Source organism: Zychaea mexicana (genome assembly GCF_025766255.1).
Source record: "Zychaea mexicana strain RSA 1403 chromosome Unknown BDB00scaffold_3, whole genome shotgun sequence".
Classification (NCBI taxonomy): Eukaryota; Fungi; Mucoromycota; class Mucoromycetes; order Mucorales; family Lichtheimiaceae; genus Zychaea; species Zychaea mexicana.
Window position 1 is genome coordinate 591288 of NW_026516666.1, and position 19552 is coordinate 610839.

At 43.4% G+C, this 19552-nt stretch overlaps 5 protein-coding genes across 5 annotated transcripts; 3 read left to right on the forward strand and 2 right to left on the reverse strand.

The window, feature by feature from the left end:
• The first annotated feature begins 668 nt into the window (after positions 1-668).
• BDB00DRAFT_329278 (uncharacterized protein) lies at positions 669-1632 on the forward strand. The gene is made up of 2 exons (XM_053116964.1): positions 669-1135; positions 1285-1632. The coding sequence occupies exons 1-2, from the start codon at positions 854-856 to the stop codon at positions 1588-1590; spliced, it is 588 nt and encodes a 195-aa protein (XP_052985252.1). The 5' UTR covers positions 669-853; the 3' UTR covers positions 1591-1632.
• Positions 1633-3745: 2113 nt separating this feature from the next.
• On the forward strand, positions 3746-5802 carry BDB00DRAFT_797654 (Extradiol ring-cleavage dioxygenase, class III enzyme, subunit B). The gene is made up of 7 exons (XM_053121561.1): positions 3746-3878; positions 3949-4089; positions 4180-4307; positions 4430-4599; positions 4689-4902; positions 5013-5157; positions 5309-5802. The coding sequence occupies exons 1-7, from the start codon at positions 3845-3847 to the stop codon at positions 5452-5454; spliced, it is 978 nt and encodes a 325-aa protein (XP_052985253.1). The 5' UTR covers positions 3746-3844; the 3' UTR covers positions 5455-5802.
• A 627-nt stretch (positions 5803-6429) lies between these two features.
• On the forward strand, positions 6430-12008 carry BDB00DRAFT_949498 (chitin synthase-domain-containing protein). The gene is made up of 5 exons (XM_053129569.1): positions 6430-6514; positions 6664-8503; positions 8573-8717; positions 8805-11335; positions 11416-12008. The coding sequence occupies exons 2-5, from the start codon at positions 6692-6694 to the stop codon at positions 12001-12003; spliced, it is 5076 nt and encodes a 1691-aa protein (XP_052985254.1). The 5' UTR covers positions 6430-6514; positions 6664-6691; the 3' UTR covers positions 12004-12008.
• Positions 12009-12446: 438 nt separating this feature from the next.
• BDB00DRAFT_742358 (RlpA-like double-psi beta-barrel-protein domain-containing protein-containing protein) lies at positions 12447-12833 on the reverse strand (the record flags this gene model as incomplete). Its single annotated transcript, XM_053118475.1, has 2 exons — positions 12447-12517; positions 12608-12833. Coding segments are annotated over 2 exons (297 nt in total), but the record flags the coding sequence as incomplete, so codon positions are not given.
• Positions 12834-16592: 3759 nt separating this feature from the next.
• Positions 16593-18353, reverse strand: BDB00DRAFT_797671 (uncharacterized protein). The gene is made up of 2 exons (XM_053121562.1): positions 18108-18353; positions 16593-17946 (listed from the first exon to the last, which is right to left on the reverse strand). Exons 1-2 carry the CDS (start codon positions 18219-18221, stop codon positions 16885-16887), a joined length of 1176 nt encoding a protein of 391 aa, XP_052985256.1. The 5' UTR covers positions 18222-18353; the 3' UTR covers positions 16593-16884.
• Between the last annotated feature and the right edge of the window lie 1199 nt (positions 18354-19552).

The following is a 19552-nucleotide window of genomic DNA, read 5'->3' on the forward strand; positions in this document are numbered from 1 at the left end:
TTTCCAAAGCAGTCTGAAGAAGAGATAAGAAAAAGCGAGAGAAAAGAGGAGAATAGTCCACCAAACCCCCTCGGTGGGTTGCCACAGCGTTCAATTGTTCTCGCTCGTTTCGATACTCTAAACAACCTGAAAACGCCCTTGACTCAATTGAAAAAGCAAATAAAAAAAAAATTGAGCTTCTGCGGTTCGTTGGTGTTTTCTATTGTTTGAGCTTCGCAAAAAACAGTTCTCACAATGGCTGCTGTTTACTGAAAAGATGATAGCAGTTTGTTTGTTTGGTCGATCCTTTTTTTTTTTTGTAATGGGTTGATTATAACAGCGGCAGTGTTGTTTGTACTGTTTGCCACTACCAACCACATGGTCATGATGATACAAATACGCATCTACGATCAGTAAAGAAAACGCCGCCACCTTCTCTCCTCCCTGCCTTCATAGTAGTCATCAAAGACGAACAAAAGTGGCAAACCTCTGATCTTGTCAACAACCAAGGCCCTGGGTTCCCATGATGTAGTAGATGATGACCGTGATGTTGACACACGCATTTTTTCTCCTTTGTTTCTAAAACATTCTGTTGACGGAACGCTTAGTACCACCATCTCATTTACGCACTCACGAATAAAAGCTAAAAAATATTATATCCCGCCGTGGCCGTGTGGAAACACAAACGTTGTATAAGCCCCCTCCTCCTCCTTCTCGAAACCATCATCACCACCCCTCCTTCCATTGTGCCCCGCGTCGTTATCTAACTAGGATTAAAAAGAACCCATTTTAATCTTTTCTTTCTTTTTCTCTTCAATCTTGTTTTTTTTCTACTCTTCCACCATTACTTTTCACACACACACTCGATATACAGATGGCTTGTAACAATATCAAAAACCAAATAATATCACTGGTGGACGAAGACGCTATCGATGAACGTTTGTTTGTTGATGATTACCAACACATATCACCGAGCCGGAGCCGGAGCATCAGCACCAGGTGCCAGCACCAAAACAATATTAATCCAAAACCCAGAAGATGCACTTCATTCACGACGACGACGACGACAAAGAAGACAACAGCTACAACAGCAATTACGGAAACAGCATACAAGAATGATGATGTTCGTCCGGGCCCGGACAGTGTTAATCAGAAGGTAATACTATAGATTTTCTCACACGGGCTCTATCTTAGAATTATACTTATATCCAACATAATCAATTCTGTTTCTTGCTGTATAATTTTCTTTAACTTTCCTGTGTCACCCTGCCAGCTGTAACTGACGCACAGATCTTTTTTCCCCAGACTTTGTCTAGTGCTATTTCGTCATTGCCGACTATTCTAATCACAGACTATGACATTGAGTCCAGCAGCATGTCCGAAATAATCACATCCGAAGATTATTTACCTTCACGCCGCTACTATTATTGCCATAAGAAGAATATAACTGTCGCTTCTACGGATACTACCACCCCATTCTCCCCCTCCTTACTACTCGCTCTCCCTCCCACCTCTTTATCAAATTATCACGCTGGACTGATCGAACGATACCGACATGATTTGTCAGCATTATTACAAAACAGTACCAATAATAGTAGTAACAATAGTTAATTGAATCAATCAGACTGCTGTCATGTATATATAATGTACTGCATCGTAATCAATAGATTATTACTGTATTGTTCTGACCCTGAAAGGCTGTTAGAAAACAAGTGTCAGTAGTTAGAAAACAACGGGAGATATAAACAGAAGAATGCTATTCCTTATTGCAACGTTCAAGCGAGCATTGGATGCCAGTGATGAAGGATTGCGCAGAAGTATAAGCGGAACGATGATAAAAAATAATTGGTTGTATACTTTGAACTGCCTGTTCGACTTGATATGGACTGCTTAACACATGTACTCGCTTCTGTGTGGCAACAACGATGGTGCTTATTTATGATCATCACACACAACCATTCCAGCTGATTTTTGCGTAGTATCATTGATGTATCCTTCGCTCACTTGCTCATAAAAATCGCTAATCACAACGCTCAAGTTGTGCAAAATGTAACAGCACTTTAATAACTTATCGTGACAGAGAACTGTAAAAGAAAAACGCCAAAAGAAGTGGCAATATTGAATTGGGCGTTTTAAAAAGGGCCTGTAGATCGTGCGTTTCTTGTGAATCTCAACCAGTCTGGCGTATCATAACATTGTATACATAAACATGTTAAGCTCCCTTTGAAAGATGGTGCCCAGCAAACCATAAATTTTGGGCATACAATGCAGTGGCAGCATTGTTCAGTTGAAAGGTGTCGCTTAATAAAATCTGTACATAATGATTGCAATCAGGAACTAAGCGTTTTTATGACAGTGCAAGCAGTACGTGCTCATTGAATGCTAGTCTATTCACTTTTCAGTATAATGCTCTGAAAGAATACAAGGCGGCAATCCTTTCTTTTCTATGGAGGCACGCAACTTCACAGTCGCCCTTCTTTATTTCCGCCAATGTACTGCCATGCATCGTTATATGCAGGTAGGCCGATCAAAAGGTGACAGACGGTTTTTTAGGCTCTAAAGGACTCTGGAAGGTTCCGGAAAACCCACTGCAATCGGCTCTGATGAGCTTTGGTGATTATCTTTGCCGAGACAAACTCCTTCTGTAGGTGGTGGTAGTTAATGCTCTCAATCGCAATGACTTTATAATTCTATACGCATTTCCCGGTTAAGATCATAGAGAACCGGGACGGTTCCAGTTCGATTCATTCATGAAACCGACTCGTCATGAACCGACCAGACTCGACGTTTTTCTCGGTTCCTCAGAAGTAGGCTCTAAATAACAGGGATATAAATGTCACCCATCACAAAATAAACAAGACATACAATGAGTCCCTTCTTTCGCATGTTTAACCAAATGACCTCATCGATCCAGCCGACGCATTAGCTCTGATTATTTACCAATGCATATGTTATACCCATTTATCAAGTAGATAAATGGTAACATTGTCATCCAACAATTCACATTACACTGTAAACAGCTCCTTGCTGTAACAATACTGTACTGTAAACAAATAATTATTATGTTGCAACTTCTACTAGATGAGTAAGCACCACATCCACACGTATATTAAAATCAGATACTGCAAACACTGATTTTGCCTCTCGTCGTACTCACTTAAATGCATATAATAAGATTAAGCTATCGTGCGGACAATTATTAGAGGAGCAACCTGAAAATGTGGATGTCAGCGGTGTATATGTTAAAATGAGCGGCTTGCTAGAACTGGCGAGAGAGTTATCGACTGTTGATCGAGACAGTAGCCTGAAAATTCGCCCTTTTCTTCATTAATCGAGTAATTGGTAAATTCTCATCTGTTATTCAACGCTACTGAACTCCTCTCGCTCTCCCGCTGTACTAAATTGCTATTGTATGTCTACTAAATTACCACTGCCACGCCACATAGGCACTCAAGTCTTGACTATTTGGCCACATTGACCACACCACACGACCACATTTCACATAGGTTAAAATCAAGAGTCATAAGAAATGAACCTTGGGTTGGTGATAGACAGCTCGCAATCTCGTGATACTAGTTTTTTTTACTGATTTATTGACGATGGTAGTGTTGTAACACCATATGCGATGTTGCGGTAGAAGGGGACTATTTTTTGTAAGCAATGACTGATGTCATGGGCTTAAATATTGTTCCGTCTCGGTAGTTCCCCGCCCTCGTCCGTATATATGTGGGAAGACTCAGATTGCAAACTATTTTTAATGCTCAAAGCGTTTGGTCGTTACTCTTCAGTTTTAGCTACAGCCACTTTAAGTAGTACTGTTGCCTTTTACACTTACTCAACAACTACCACTGCACAAGCTACAACTATGCGCGCTCCCGTCTTTTTCATCTCTCATGGAGGTAAAGGCAAAGATAACAGCTATTCATGCATAGATTGTATTTATGTCTCACAAACAACATGGTTCCCCAGGTCCAAATCTTCTAGAAGATAAAGAAAAGCCAGGCGACTTTTATACTTGGTTTGGCAAGTACTTGAAGAAAGAACTGAAACCCAAGGCTATCGTTCTTATCAGTGCGCATTGGCAAGGCACAGGCAAAAACGGCATATATGGTAAACCATCACAGCCCTTTTCCTCTCTAAAGGTTTATTAAGTACAACTGCTGAAGACCTTTTTTTTCTTGTGTCATTTCGTAAAAACAGTTGACAATTCAGAAAAGCCAAAATTGATCTACGATTTCTACAATTTCCCTCAACGCTACTATGAACAAACGTGGGATCAGCAAGGTTCGCCTGAATTAGCTGAAAAAGTCATTGGCTTGTTGAAAAAGGTATGGAGTTTTCCTATACCTCTTTCTTTTTCTCTGTTTGTTGCACTGTTATAAATATGACGTACTCTTGTGATATGAGGCCTACTGATTTGTTTTGATTTATATTTAAATCATATATTCAGTCAGGAATTAATGCTTCTGGTCAACGCTATGGAGCGGATCATGGTCTCTGGGTGCCAATGAAACGCGCCATGAAGTCCAACAAGGATATTCCGATTATTGAAATATCAACATTCGGTCATGAAGATATGGCCATGCATACGAAAATGGGTGAAGCGCTTGCACCACTAAGGTATATATATAAGAACGATGTATGGCTCAACAGTATTACCCTGTGATACTAAGAGACAAAAAATGTGTGCGTATGTGTTGTTACCATAGAGATGAAGGTGTTGTCATTATTGGTAGTGGTAGCGCAGTGCACAACTTACGGCTGCTATGGTCCAATATGGACAAGCCATCGCCTCAATTCGTCGTGGATTTCGATAAGGATATGGAGAAGATAGCAGTTGGGTCGACAGGTCAAGCACGAAAAGAGGCTGCCAATCAACTGAGCCAACATGGGGCGTTCCGACAATGCCATCCCACAGCAGAGGTAATGTTGATAGCCGGGAGTAAAAAGAAAAGATTCTGTTCGTGGGATCAAAAGGACAATATTAATTGACAACTTCACTATCTAACATTGTTTCTTATATATTCGAACAGCACCTGGTACCTTTCCATGTGGCGTTAGGAGCTGCAGGCAGCGACGCAGGTGTAAAGCTTCTAGAGGACTACATCGCAACTTTGGCATGGGGATCTTATGGTTTTGGATTGAGCAAGGATACGGTGATGCCCACTTACAAAAATGGTACAACTTTGTTTGCTGCTGCTCGAGACGAATTATAGTGTGTTAGTCGGCGATTTTTTTGTACATATCAACCAGCTGAAACGTCAATTTGTTTATTATCATTAACAAAATAAACACGTAATACCCACATATATTATACATGTATACTTAGTAAACAAGATGGTGAACAACACTACTACTAGTACTAGTACGACAAGAGCAGCGACAACGACACCTGCTGGCGGCTTACCTCCGGTGCCCCTGGTTTTTCTCTTTGTGATAATACTCGCGTTTGTCATAGCCCAATGGAGAAGCTAGTATTATAAAATGATGCTGGTTGTCATGATTTTTAAGGAAAAGGAGACTTCTTCTTCTCTCTTATATTATGTCGGGGCCATTAATAAGGGGTTGGGAAGAGGAGGGGTGATTTGCTGGTTTAGCGAAGAAGTAATACAGCACGTTGGATTAGAGAGTCAGAAACAGGAGTGTGCAAGATTGAAGAGGGGTAGAAAGATTATTGGAAGGAGTTGGTGATGTTTTTTTAGCCTAGCTTGTTAGAAGCATGGCTCAAACCACACACTGTGTTCACTCTCCACAGACATGCCCTTCTCTTATTTTCGTATGTGCGTGTGCGTGTGCGTGGTGTGTGCTTGTGTGTGTGTGTGTACAGTAAAAAAGAGCTGTGCCTAAGTATTGAGGGGAAGTTCGGGAGGGGTGGATTTCTTGCAACTCATCTGGTTTATCCTCTTTCTTTTTCTTTTTTTCCTCTTTTCTCTGCTCCCTTCTTTCATACACACATTCTGTCTATTTACTATTTACATTATTATTACTGGACCCTCTACGCCCTCGTTCATTTGTAACGCTGTAATTTCAAGTCAGGCCCAAATATATACGTTCAGCAGTAGCAGCAACAGTACCTCCTCGAACTTGGGCTGACACAATATCCTCCAATCGTTACCGACACATAATTTAATATACATTACTTAATAATACATATACGACGCATATAACGGCAAACGGTTATTATGATGACGACGGGATCCAGCAATGCTGTCAGCATAAATGATCTAACGGGCATCAACAACCTCACAGAGGACTCACTTGTTACAACAATACGGACAAGATTCCTGCAGGATAAGATCTTCACCCGCATACGCAATTCTACATTGATCGTTGTAAATCCATACAAGGATCTTCTCACTGCATCCATCCGTGAAACGAGCGAAAAATACCTAGCAGAATACAAGGAACCGGCTAGAGAAAATACTCAAGAAGAACAGCAAGCGCCACGGCAATTGGATCCGCATATATTCCAGCATGTCAACCAAGCCTATTTCCACCTACGTCGAACAGGTCAGGATCAATCCATCATCTTCAGGTAAATTTACGGAAAGAGATCTGACATAATTTAGACAGAGAAAGAGGCAAAGGGAGAGGAATTGGATAATATTTGTCATAACATATAGAAAATAAAAACTAAACTATATATCATTGACTTGACGTCGTTATTGTTGCGCATCCTAACAGAGGATTGAGCGGTAGTGGGAAATCAAGTATGCGGGTTGCAGCCTTAGAACACTTGATGACTCTCAGTGGAGGCAACAAAAAGACTAGTCGAGTACAGCAACACGTCCAACGAGCGTTTGCTATTCTTGGAACCTTTGGACACTGTCGAACGCTAGGCAACAATAACGCATCACGTTTCGGTAGCCACGTCGAAATTCAGTTCAACGAACGCGGACGCATGATTGGCGCTAAGTTTTTGGACTATTTGCTCGAACGTTCACGCATCACCGAACCAGGCGACGAGTCGATGTCGAATTTCCAAGTCCTGTACTACCTCGTGCATGACAAGACGTTGCAACTTGGCGACAGCAATGGATCCCAGTTCCGATATCTGTACAAAACCAAAGACACTCCGCTATTCAACAGCACACAAGAAGACCTCTTGGAACTCAAATCCGATCTAAAGTCGCTTGGTGTCGACAAGACGGTCTGGCACAACATGGCACAGATCCTTGCAGCCATTTTGCACCTTGGCAATCTTCAATTTATAGGTGGAGCGTCTATGCCGGGCAGTAATAATAACAAGGAGACAAGTATCAAAAATCCTGCCACATTGGAGCTCGTGGCATTGTTTTTGGGCGTCGAACCAAAAGCTATAGAAAATGTACTATTGTATCAAACCAAAATGATCCAACGCGACATGACAACAGTCGTATTGGATGCCGAACAAGCATCAAAGCAGCGCGATTTACTTGCACAAACCTTGTATTCGTTGCTGTTTACATTTGTGGTCGAGGCCATCAACAAAAAGCTGTGCAAGTCGACATTTGAAAATTTCATTAGCTTGACGGATTTCCCTGGATTCGAGGCGGCAGCAAAGAATAATGGGCCGGCAATTTCAGCAACGTCATTTGATCAGTTTCAGCTCAATTTTGCAAATGAAAAATGGCACCAGTTCATGTTACAGCATACGTTTAATCACAATATCGAAGTATATCGTGAACAAGCCATTGATCGCGATCCGGCCACATACCAATCTACCAGTGCTCAATGTATTGCACTGATGTTGGAAGCAGCAACAACAGCAACAGCAGTAGCACCAGAAACAGCGCCATCATCGGCAAAACCAAGAACAAAAACCATGGAGCCATTCATCAATAAAAACAAGCAGCATCCTTGTCTCACCATCAAACGACCCGATACATTCACGATCCAACATTTTACAGCTCCATCAACGTACAACCGCAGTCAATTCTTGGACAAATGCAATGAGCCAACGCTCAATGCCGATTTTGTCTCCCTGTTCCGAAGCGATGACTGCAGGAATGCACTGGCACAACAATTATTTTTACAGAAAACTGTCAATACCGAGTTAAAAGGACAAGCAATCGTAGCTGCTGAGCAGTCGTCAAAACCACGTCGATCGCCATCAATGAAACGCAAGAGCAACAATAACAAACCAGCAGCAGCAGCATCTGAAGAGCAGCAACAGCAAAAGAAGCAGCAGAATGGTCCACTGCAGCCGTTGGATGACGCCATGGACGAGCTTTTTAAAACATTACAAGAAACCGAAGTATGGTGGGTCCTGTGTCTCGACCCAAACGATTTGCACCTACCAAGCTCGTGCGATGGGAAAAAGATTGCTTCCCAAGTGCACATGTTTAATATTCTAGACTTGGCAATACGTGCACGACACGAATACAAGATCAAGATGGCGATTACAGAGTTTGGAGAACGATACGCCGACATTATCCAGCAAAGCACCTGTGCTGATTTGAATGCTGATCTACGTGATATGTGTGTTGCTGTCATGGGCTCGTATAACTGGAATACAAAGATGATGGTCGTTGGTGAAGAGCAGGTAAATACGGAAGAGAAGGAAGCTCACAGCAACTAGTAGCATTAACTTTGTTGTTAACTTTCAAAATAGATCTATCTTCATGGATACGCATGGATGGTTCTTGAGAACAGATTGAGAGCCATTGAAAAGCGGGAACAACGGCGGGCACGATGTTTAGCAAAAGGCGTTCCATTTGGTATTTTTATAAAATATATGTTGTATTTTATCCTATCATGTATATAGCTAATACGACCGTAACGGTGTATAGATGAAGATACTGGGGACGAAGCAATGTCAGGTTCTGCAGCAATGCTTGATACAGGCGATGCTGGCTCATGCGCCATGAAAGGTCCATCATCCATGATGGATGGAGGATCCATGTACTCGGACGATAACTGCTACACAAACTGCTATACCGACACAGGTTCTGTTTGCAGCGGATCACAAGCGTGCGATGACACAACGACTACCACATTGACCAAGACACCCAGCGACAAATCCATCAGTAACAATAAAAAGGATATCAACAAGAAAGATAATCGACGCAAGACATCCAAGGCGCGTGGCATCTGGGTGTTTTTGACATGGCTATCGACGTGGTGGATACCAGGCATCTTGTTGAGCTCCTTGGGTGGTATGCGACGGTCGGATATCCGCATGGCTTGGCGTGAAAAAGTGGCGCTATGTACATTGATTTTTATTCTATGCGGTGCCATGATTTGGTTTATTTGCTTTTTCGGTCAGCTGCTTTGTCAACATCAAGATCTGTACACGCAGTCGGAATTACAGGCGCATAGCGGCAAAGATAATGCATACGTAGCCATCCGCGGCGAGGTGTTTGATCTAACGTCTTTTGCCCCACGTCATTGGGCGAGCGAGGTAATTCCTGTGAATGCATTGACCCAGTACGCCGGCCAAGACGTCAGTGATCTGTTCCCAGTACAAGTCTCAGCACTGTGTGATGGCAACAATGCGCCTGTACCCAAAGAAGTGACGCTTGAAACACGGATCAATATCACCGATTCAAACGCTGCTTACCACGACTTTCGATATTTTCGCGATGACTATCGGCCCGACTGGTACTTTGAGCAAATGGTGTACATGCGCAAGAACTACCGTCTTGGTTTCATGGGATATGATACCGAGGATATCAAGAATCAAGCATCGTCACCAGTCCAAGTTGGTGGTATTAGCACAGAGCGTCGATGGGCTATCTTGCACAACAACGTTTATGATATGACCTCGTACATGATGGGCGGTCGCGGTATTCGAGGGCCAGATCAACAATCCGCGGACACAACGGCGGCGAGCAACAGTATCGGTGCCGACTTTATTGACAATTCAATTACGGAGCTATTTCGACAACTGGCGGGCACCGATATTTCTGCTCACTTTGATGCACTGCCACTCGACAAGGACAAACGGGATCGTCAACTGACGTGTATGAGAAACCTGTTTTTGGTGGGCAAGGTCGACACGAGAAACTCGCCGAAATGTCTGTTTTCTGAGTACTTGCTGCTGTTGATTACTGTCTTTTTATGCAGCGTCATTCTGTTCAAGTTTTTGGCAGCACTCTGTTTGACGCAAAGCAACAAGTATGATAACGACGAATACGACAAGTTCATTGTGTGCCAAGTGCCCTGCTATACAGAGGGCGAAGAGTCGCTACGCAAGACGATTGATTCAGTAGCTGCACTCAAGTACGACGACAAACGTAAGCTTTTGTTCCTGATTGCCGATGGTATGATTGTCGGTAGCGGTAACGACCGGTCAACGCCCCGCATTGTTTTGGATCTCCTTGGTGTCGACCACAGTTATGATCCTGAGCCCGTGTCGTTCTTGTCGTTGGGCCAAGGCCAGCAGCAGCATAATATGGCCAAGATCTATTCTGGATTGTACGAGTACGCAGGGCATGTCGTGCCTTATATCGTGGTTGTCAAAGTCGGCACTCCCAACGAGCGACACAAGTCCGGCAACCGTGGCAAGCGAGACTCGCAGATGGTTTTGATGCGGTTCTTGAACAAGGTGCATCACGATTCGCCCATGACACCCTTGGAACTGGGCATTTATCATGAACTCAAAAATGTCATTGGTGTCCATCCAAGCTTTTACGAGTTCGTCCTGATGATTGACGCGGATACCGAAGTCATGCCAAACGCACTAAGTCGGATGGTGGGCCATTTTGTCCGTGACCCAAAGATTGTTGGGCTATGTGGCGAGACCATGTTGTCCAACGAAAAGGATACATGGGTGACCATGATCCAGGTGTACGAGTACTACATCTCGCATTATTTGTCCAAGGCATTTGAGTCACTGTTCGGCTCTGTTACATGCTTGCCCGGCTGTTTCTGTATGTATCGCATTCGATCCACCAGCAACAAGCCATTGCTCGTGTCACATGCAGTCATCAACGACTATGCCGAGATTTACGTTGACACGCTGCACAAAAAGAATTTGCTCCACCTGGGCGAGGATCGCTACCTGACGACATTGATTTTGAAGCATTTCCCCAATTATAAGACGAAGTTCACGGCGGACGCAGCATGTATGACCAACGCTCCGGACGAGTGGCCAGTGTTACTATCCCAGCGCCGTCGCTGGATTAATTCAACCGTACACAACCTGGGCGAGCTCATGTTTCTCCCACAACTGTGTGGCTTTTGCTGTTTCTCCATGCGGTTCGTTGTGATGCTCGATTTGCTCAGCACGTTGGTGATGCCAGCTGTCGTGTGTTACCTCGGCTACCTGATCTACCAATTGAGCACGAGCACAAGTCAAGTACCACTTATTTCGATCATCACACTTGCAGGCGTGTACGGGTTACAAGCCATTATATTTATCTTACGACGCAAGGTAAGAAAAAAAATTAGTTTTTAGAAAAAAGAGAAAGAAAAAAAAGAAATTGTGTGCTAATAATTCCATAATCTGACTAGTGGGAACATATTGGCTGGATGATCGTGTATATTCTTGCGATACCTGTCTTTTCCTTTTTGGTACCTCTATACGCGTTTTGGCATTTTGACGACTTTTCCTGGGGTAACACACGTATTGTTCTGGGCGAACGAGGGCAAAAGAAAGCCGTGGGTCCAGAGGAAGGCGCATTTGATCCATCGACGGTCCCGACCAAGCGATGGTCTGAATATGAATGCGAAGAACAGCATTGGGAGAAGGATGACATGTCCTCGTATTGTCGCGGTAGCACCACAGACGGTCCTGGCAGTGTCGTTTCTTCCTCATCGTGTCGTTACACACAGGCAACGCCCTCACCTCCTGCCATTTCGTACACCCCTCGACAACGACGAAGCAATAATGGCAGCAACAATAATAGAAGTAGCAGTATAATACCTAGCGAATCCGAGATTGTGGAAGAAATCAAGCGGATATTGGACACAAACGATCTGATGCTTCTGACCAAGAAGCAAGTCCGTGACACGCTTTCAGATACGTTTGGCATGGATATGAACTACAAACGTGATTTTATCAACAAGAGTATCGAACAGTCGCTAGCCGAGCGACTTTAATTTCCATTGTATGATTAAAAAAACATAATTATTCTTTCATTTATTATTATTATTGTTGCTGTTGTTACTCCTATTGTTAAGATCTACTGGGCTTTTGGGTTCCAGACTTATCACTACCTGAATACGAGTGTCTTCTGTTGCACATGCATGTTGGAGCAAGAAGAAGACCATCCTATCTGCACATTGTTGCCATGCACAACACAGAGAGAGATCAGCGTGTCGTGATCCTTTGTATATTTAATTTATAAAGTAAATTGGAAAGGGGGAGAGAGTGAGAGAGTGAATAAAAATACAATAATAGAGTTGTTGCTGGTGAAGGTGTGTTTTGCAGATGGAAAACTCGGAATCACACTAAGACAAAAAAGAAATATAAGCTACATTTTATATGCTGTTGCTGCTGCTGCTGCTTTTGTATTTTTTTACTCTAATGTTATTTAGCTAATCCAGTCCCAAGAGATCTCCACACGGCCGTCATCGAACTCTGCAATCGCGCCAAAGGCAGCTGGACTCAAATCTATAATTGGGATGGTGCGTGTGTTTAATAAATTTCTTTTGTGTATCACCGTTCCTGAAAAGAAAAAGGGGGAGGACTACTAGTACTTACCAACATCACCCTGGGCACAGGTCGGGCAAGTGTCCGTGATTTCAACAGTGACGCTGCCGTTGGGACCGTTCACCTTGATCTTGCGACCACAGTTGGGGTTTTCGTTGGGGTTACCTTCGTTGGCCATGTCAATGTGGTTCATGGCAGCAATCAGGTCGCTGTCGGTGTTGGTAATGCCGCAGGAACCAAGGCCAGTGTTGTAGAAGGTACCTTCACCAGAGTGGGAGCCACTGCTGCTGCCGCCGCCACTGCTGCCGCCAGTTTCCTCTGCCTTTTCGGTCGTGGTTGTCGTGGTAGGCTTCTGGGTGGTGGTGGTGGTGGTGGTAGTGGTAGTAGGCTTCACGGTGGTGGTAGTGGTGGTAGGCTTCTTAGTGGTAGTGGTTGTAGTGGTCGTTTTAGTAGTGGTAGTAGTGGTAGTCGTTGGTTTCTCCTTACGAACGGTGGTGGTAGTAGGTTCGGGCTCTTCAGTCGTCGTTGTTTGCTTCTTGGCAGGAGTCGTGGTGGCTTTGGGAGCCTCGGTCGTCGTGGTGGTGGCAGATGGCTTTTGGTGAGCTTCCTTGGTGTTGTGGCTGGAATGATCCTGACCATGAGCGGGATGGCCAGCAGCAGCAGCCTCAGCATAGAAGGCCGATGCCTGAGCAGCAGCGACAGCGGATTGCGAAGCAAGAGCCTCCTGCTGCCACTCTTCGTTTTCGGCAGCCATCTGGTCAGCGACGGCCTGTTGGGAAGCAATAGCCTTACGTTGCCAGGCCTCGTGATCGTAGCGTTTCTCGGCGACTACGTTTCGCTTAACAAAGGATTCAGGAATGGGCATGGCGGTAACCAGCGTGGCTGCAACGAGCAACAACGTCGCCATGAAGATAACAAGTTGGTTTGTCATTTTTTATAAGATAAAAAGAAAGGAAGGGGGTTGTATAAAGGATTGATATGGGGGGTGAGGGTTAAAGAGAACCAAAGCTCTTTAAATCACAAAGGAAAGATATACGAAAAGAAGTTAGTAGAGAAGAAAGATGTGTGTTCAAAGAAGTTTAGCTTGAGCCTTTTATACCTCCACCTGGAATTGCTCGTTCTTTTTCTTGGACCGCAATTTAGCTTGTACGACATTTGCCTGCCCTTTCTTCTCTTTCTCGGCTCCATCTTGCGTTCCCGCTCAAGACACTTGCATGTGTGCACAGAGCTGTCTCTCTCTCTCTCTCATCTCCTTCCTTTTGCTGCTCTTAAATTAATGACACGCAGCAGGCAAGAACACCGGAATTTCCCATCCAACAGCTGCTCCCCACTGCCCGGATTAAGCTCCACTTGGTAACGTGGCATACATAAGAGCACCTGTCTCTGTTTAACTTCTTGACGGTTAAGCAATGTAAAAAAAGAAGAGGGCAAATATGCCTTTTGCGTAGAAAAGAGCGAACACCAAACAGCGATTTTGTGTGTGTGCAACACGATATGCAGTGTAATCGGTATATGATAATAATAGCAGTAGATGATGTAGTTGGCAGACAGCCTGGTCGATTTCTCTCCCTTTTCACCCTCCTCCTTTTACATAATGACCTATCTCTCCCTTATGTCATTTTAAATGTAGTAATAGTAGCGGCTACTTTAATACAGTTAAACTTTTCACTGGTGCTAAAATTATATGTGGCCCTGCATAAAAATTGAAACTATTCCAGCAAAGGGCCAGGTTGGACCCGTACTTTATGTAGTCTGTGCACCCATCATACAATAGCCATTTAGTGCTGCTTTATTGTTTGAAAGCTTGATTAGACCAGATGGCGGAATAAAAAGCATGCACGCATCTCACCTTACAAAAAGAAAACTCGGAGTTTTGCACGCTTTTGAGATCTAAAGTGGGAAAAAAGAGCATGGCGCGACGACAATAAACTGCATTTCTGCTTGCGTCCCGGTGGTGGCGGACCTTGGGCAGCATTCTCTTCACTGTACGACCCATCACAAAAGCGTCCGAACCATTTCTTCACCGCCATTACATATAAACACTAGCACACCATAGCAATTGTCATCATGTTGCTACGACTTATTATTACTATTTAATGATGATTATTAAAAAAATAAAGTCCATTACCTGGTTATCAAACTCACTTGATAGTTTCTAGCTATTACAGGAAGTAGACGCTCTATGTTTCTCAGCAACACGTTTGCAACGCTTGGCTTTTTAGTAAGTTTTGTTGCTGCATTTATTTCTTTAACAAGAAAGGGCACATCGGCCTCTTTACCACCCGACCGTTGCCGGTCTAATATTACGCCAAGTGTATGATGTAGCTGAAAATGAAAAGGGACTAAATTTAAACCAAGGTTGGGGAAGTGTATACTATGATACGACTTATCCGATCTGATGGTCCTTCTCATAGTGACATTCATAGTTCCTCTGGTATTATATTCTCAAACTAACCTTCAAGTTGTTTTATAATGAATCGAGTGATAGTTATCATGCTCGTGTACCGTATAACAACAGCTTAGATTATTCACGGTTTATCTGTTTGTAATCGTAGGCTTTGAGCACATTTGCTATGTCCCAAAGATAACAAGAAGCTCAACAGCGTTATAACAGTTACTCATTGATCGTTATAGCATAGAGTAAAGGTCACTGGTCATTAGAGGAAGAGAATATTACTTCCTGTCACGGTGATGCCTCGATTAGAAATCAAATCCTAAAGAAAGGAACTCCAAGATATGTTGTTCTGACACTTGCAGAGATTGTGCTAAGATACCGGAAGGTTTGGACATTTACGACACAGGTTATAAATGTCACCTATAAACACTATCGCAATGCTATATCGGTTGAACTGGAGTAACTATAGTGACTTACTGACTATTTTGTTTCTAACACTGCTTTGCTTGTAAGCTCGACTTTTAAGTAGAGTAGTTATAGGAGAGCTATCAATCGTCATTGCCAGCAACCGATGTATGATGCCAACCCCTGAGATAGTAGAGCGAGAGTACGCCTAATTAGTAGCCATTACTAGACCATTTATATTACGAATTCAAGTCTTTTTGAATAATAATGAGCTTCTTTACGAAAAGCTACAGGACACATACATCAATATGCTCCATCTCAAACTGCAGCCAAAGTAGCCATCGGAAACCATACGATTCAAGGGTAAAGAAGATACAGTACAATTGATAATTTCGGTGACTTTTAGATAGGAAGAGCCACAAATCAGACTAGACAACAGCGTTTGGCATTCCTCTCACCAGAGAAAAGAAAAGGGTGATGACATAAAAGATGCTCAAGAAACTTACCCACCTTGTGAACAGCAAACATTCAAAAATGTTCTTCTGGCAATTATAGAAAATGGCACGGGATTTTAAGCCGTGTACAAACTGGTCAGGTCTAAATGTGTCGGAACCTGTCGTGCCAGGGTCGGTTCGGACACACGTTGCAAAGGAAAGTCGGTGAAACTTAAGAACATTATTCAATTATGGCTAGTGTTCGTTAAGGTGGTTTTAGTGCTCGCAAGTAGAAGCAGATGGTGATGTTATTTACGGGCTCATGGCAAATTTATACGTTGCAGCAGATACAGTTCAAATCATGCGACTTGATGCATGCGCTTAGAACACGCTTGCTATGATTTAGAAAGGGTATCTTGTGTAATACAAGCAGAATCTGTACATAGCAAAAAATACTCGCGCGGCTGGAAATTACTACGTGATATATAGAGTCATTTATGACGTTGCTGCAGGATTCTGTTTTGCTCTCGAATATGCAGAGAATATGTTGGTGAGAGTATTTCATAAGCTATGTGCATGAGTGCTTCAAAGCAGAAATCACATACAAGGGTAATGAACTGGGTGATGAATGATCTATGACTGTAGTTATATTGAATACTACGTGGTTACAAAATTAGTTACTATCTCGAGCTTTGATGGAATATTAACTTGAAACGTGTATCAAACATGATCTAGTGCCGTTACACACACACACATATGCCGTATGCACAGACGCTGGTTATAACTGGCTTTTTTAAGGTTCATGCAATCTCAAGCGTATGTCTGAACGAGAAGATCAAGTAATTTATTCGTGGAATATGTACAAGACGTGTGTAAGTAAAAAAGGTATTACTTGAAAAAGAAAGAGAACAGAAAACAAAAGAAAAGAAAAAGTTAGGTAAGTAAACAGAGCGTGTGTGCGTGAATAGTGTGATGATGTACTTGTAGTTTAGTGAAAGAAGGTGACAATTGAGAATAATGACAATGTGGTGTTGTTTGATAGAGAGTGTATATGTAGAAGTAAGGAGGAGAAGGGGGGGGGTGCTGGGTTACATTCAATGATGATCGGTATGACTGTTGTTGTTGTTATGGTACACGCGGTCTTTGCTGCTTCTGGAGTAATGATCATTCACAAACATCATGATGGCATGGGCAGCAGCAGCAACCGGAGAGCTGGGCGGGCTGGGTTCATCACTTTCGGTTTCGCCTCCAGAAAATCGATCATCATTGGTAACACTGTGAAATGCTGAGGCCGGTTTCTTCTGCGTACGACCATCCCAATCGGGTCTTCGAAGTAGTGTGGTCCGTGTTTGACTACTGTTGCCACCGTCCCGCTCGTCGTCAAACTCATTGGGTTCAATGTTGCTGAGGTCAGGCTGAGGCTGCGACGACGAAGAACCAACCGCACTTAACCCACCTGTATCTTGATCGCCCTCTGTCATTGCAATCGCATACGACAAGAAGTCCAGCGAGCTCTTTGGTTGCTGTTGCTCTTGTTGTTCATGTTCCTCTTGCTCATGCTGAGGGCACATTCGTTCTTCTTCCGCCGTTGTAGTGCTTTCCATATCTTGTGTTTCATCCTCCTCTTCTTGTTCCTCGCTCTGTTCCCGTTCCAATCTCTCTTCAAGCGATGGTTGCTGCTCTTTCTGTGTATGATCGTGATCATAATAAGGTTGTTGCTGCTGCTCCACTCTCGTAGCTCGTTCTAAACGTTTTTGCTCCTTGTCACCAGGGTGGTAGAAGCGGTAGGGATCCCGTGGAGGTCGGGGCTGTATTTGACGCGGTCGTATCTCCATTGGCTGCGAAATAAGCTCGCGTCGTCGAGGCAACTGCTGGCTCTTTCGCTTCTTGTAGGTGTGATGCGCAGGTGGAGGTGATGGGGCGGATAGGGTACGCGTCAAACGCGCGCGTTTCGCTTTGCTGGTCCTCGCGGAAGGCACTTGTGCGCGTTTGTCGAGGATATCCTGTTGCGTGACGCGAGGCCTGGGGATCTCGCTGTACATTTGACGTTGCTTCTTCTTCCACATCATTTCGACGTCAAATAGTGTGCTGCTCTCCCATCCATGGTGCAGTTTGAAGCATGCAAAGTCGAGCCTTGTTTTTAATGACGCCAAGTGCTGTAACGGTTATTGATGTTGTCGATAAGCACGACGCGTAAATAATAAGGTTAGTTTTCGCTTCTTCTTAGCTTATATGCACTATTGCAAGCTCATGACTCCAACATGATGTTTTTTTCTGGATGGCCATGTTTCAGAACAACGGATAAAAAAAAGCTTACTCGAGACACGTCGGTAGGGGATGATGGTATATCGTCAAATGATTTTTCCTGGGACGACGGAGGGGTTACTGGAGCATCTGCTGGATGCAATATCGACGGTGGTGCGACTTGCATTTTAGTTAAGTCGTTGTTGAGTCGCTGGGTGGATTGAAGAGTGGGAAAAGGGAACTTAAGCTGAAAAAGGAACAAAAGAATAAAAGGTCAGGTTTTTCCACGCGCGGATGCAATAAAAAAAAAGGTTCAAAATCAACACGCGTTGCGGAAAAGAAAAGGGGCGCGTGTTTAAAATCCCGTCTCATGTTTTAGTGCGCGTTTCTGTAGTGTCTCCGCTTCCCCCTCACTCTCTCTCTCAGTCCTATACACTCAAGGACTCAAGCATAAACACGCTCCCACTGCCAATGATGCTTTTTCGCTTATTTAATAAATCATTTAATAATGGTGTCTGCCGCCGTAATAATATTATAATGGCACTTGATTGATCATTTTCCATCTTCTTGCAACGGGCACGTACACACAAATGGTCCCATGTTGATCACGAGTTATATCCTTCTATGGTCACCCACTATGTTGATTAATACGTCATCCCATTAACTCGCGTAAAGAGCATCTTTCTGCCGCGACATACACAAATGAAGGCATTAGACTGATGTATCCGCACAGTCTCTGGATGCAATGGTATCTACCGCTGCAAAATACGCGAAGCAAAAAAGAATAAACCTACTATGTCTGAATAGCATTTGGCTTAGTTTTTACACGCTATCGACATTGCTTAGTAGACATGATGATCATTTATTACGTCCAACTATACACAGATATACAATCTATTGATGCATGAGCACTGACGTTATTTGGATCGATAGATATATACAATAGATACGCAAACTAAGATAGTGCAGATTTCTTTGTACCCGCACTATTAGTTCTGTATTAATGCATCAGTTGTATAAGCATCGCGTTTATTGCAATCAAATCCACATGTCTGCACCCCTAAAACAGATAAATGCCTGCAAATATACACATATAAAGATGCTCTCTCTCTCTCTCTCTCCCGCTTGTACCTCTTTTTCCTTCCTGACCTCTTGCAGATCCATGATGCTACCCTTTTTTCCTCTTTGAACTAACCAACCTTTCCGCCATCTAATTGAAAGTTGCTGGCAGCAGAAAAAAGGTCCAAACTCAACGCAATTGAAACAGCAAACGAATAGATAGCTGGTGCCTATTTAACCTCTTCTTCGAGCACAGGACAACGATAGCTTAAAGAACCCGATGTCAATTTTAGCTTAACGATGGTGACCATGCCTACAAGGGAGGAGTCTTATTTCGTTGCTATGCAAATGGTTACACCACGGAAACCTTGGCAACGATACTTTTCCGTTGCTAGGCAATAAACAGCAAAGCCAGTAACGAAGGCGCTTATAAACGCACTGACCAATTGAAGAGAAGGC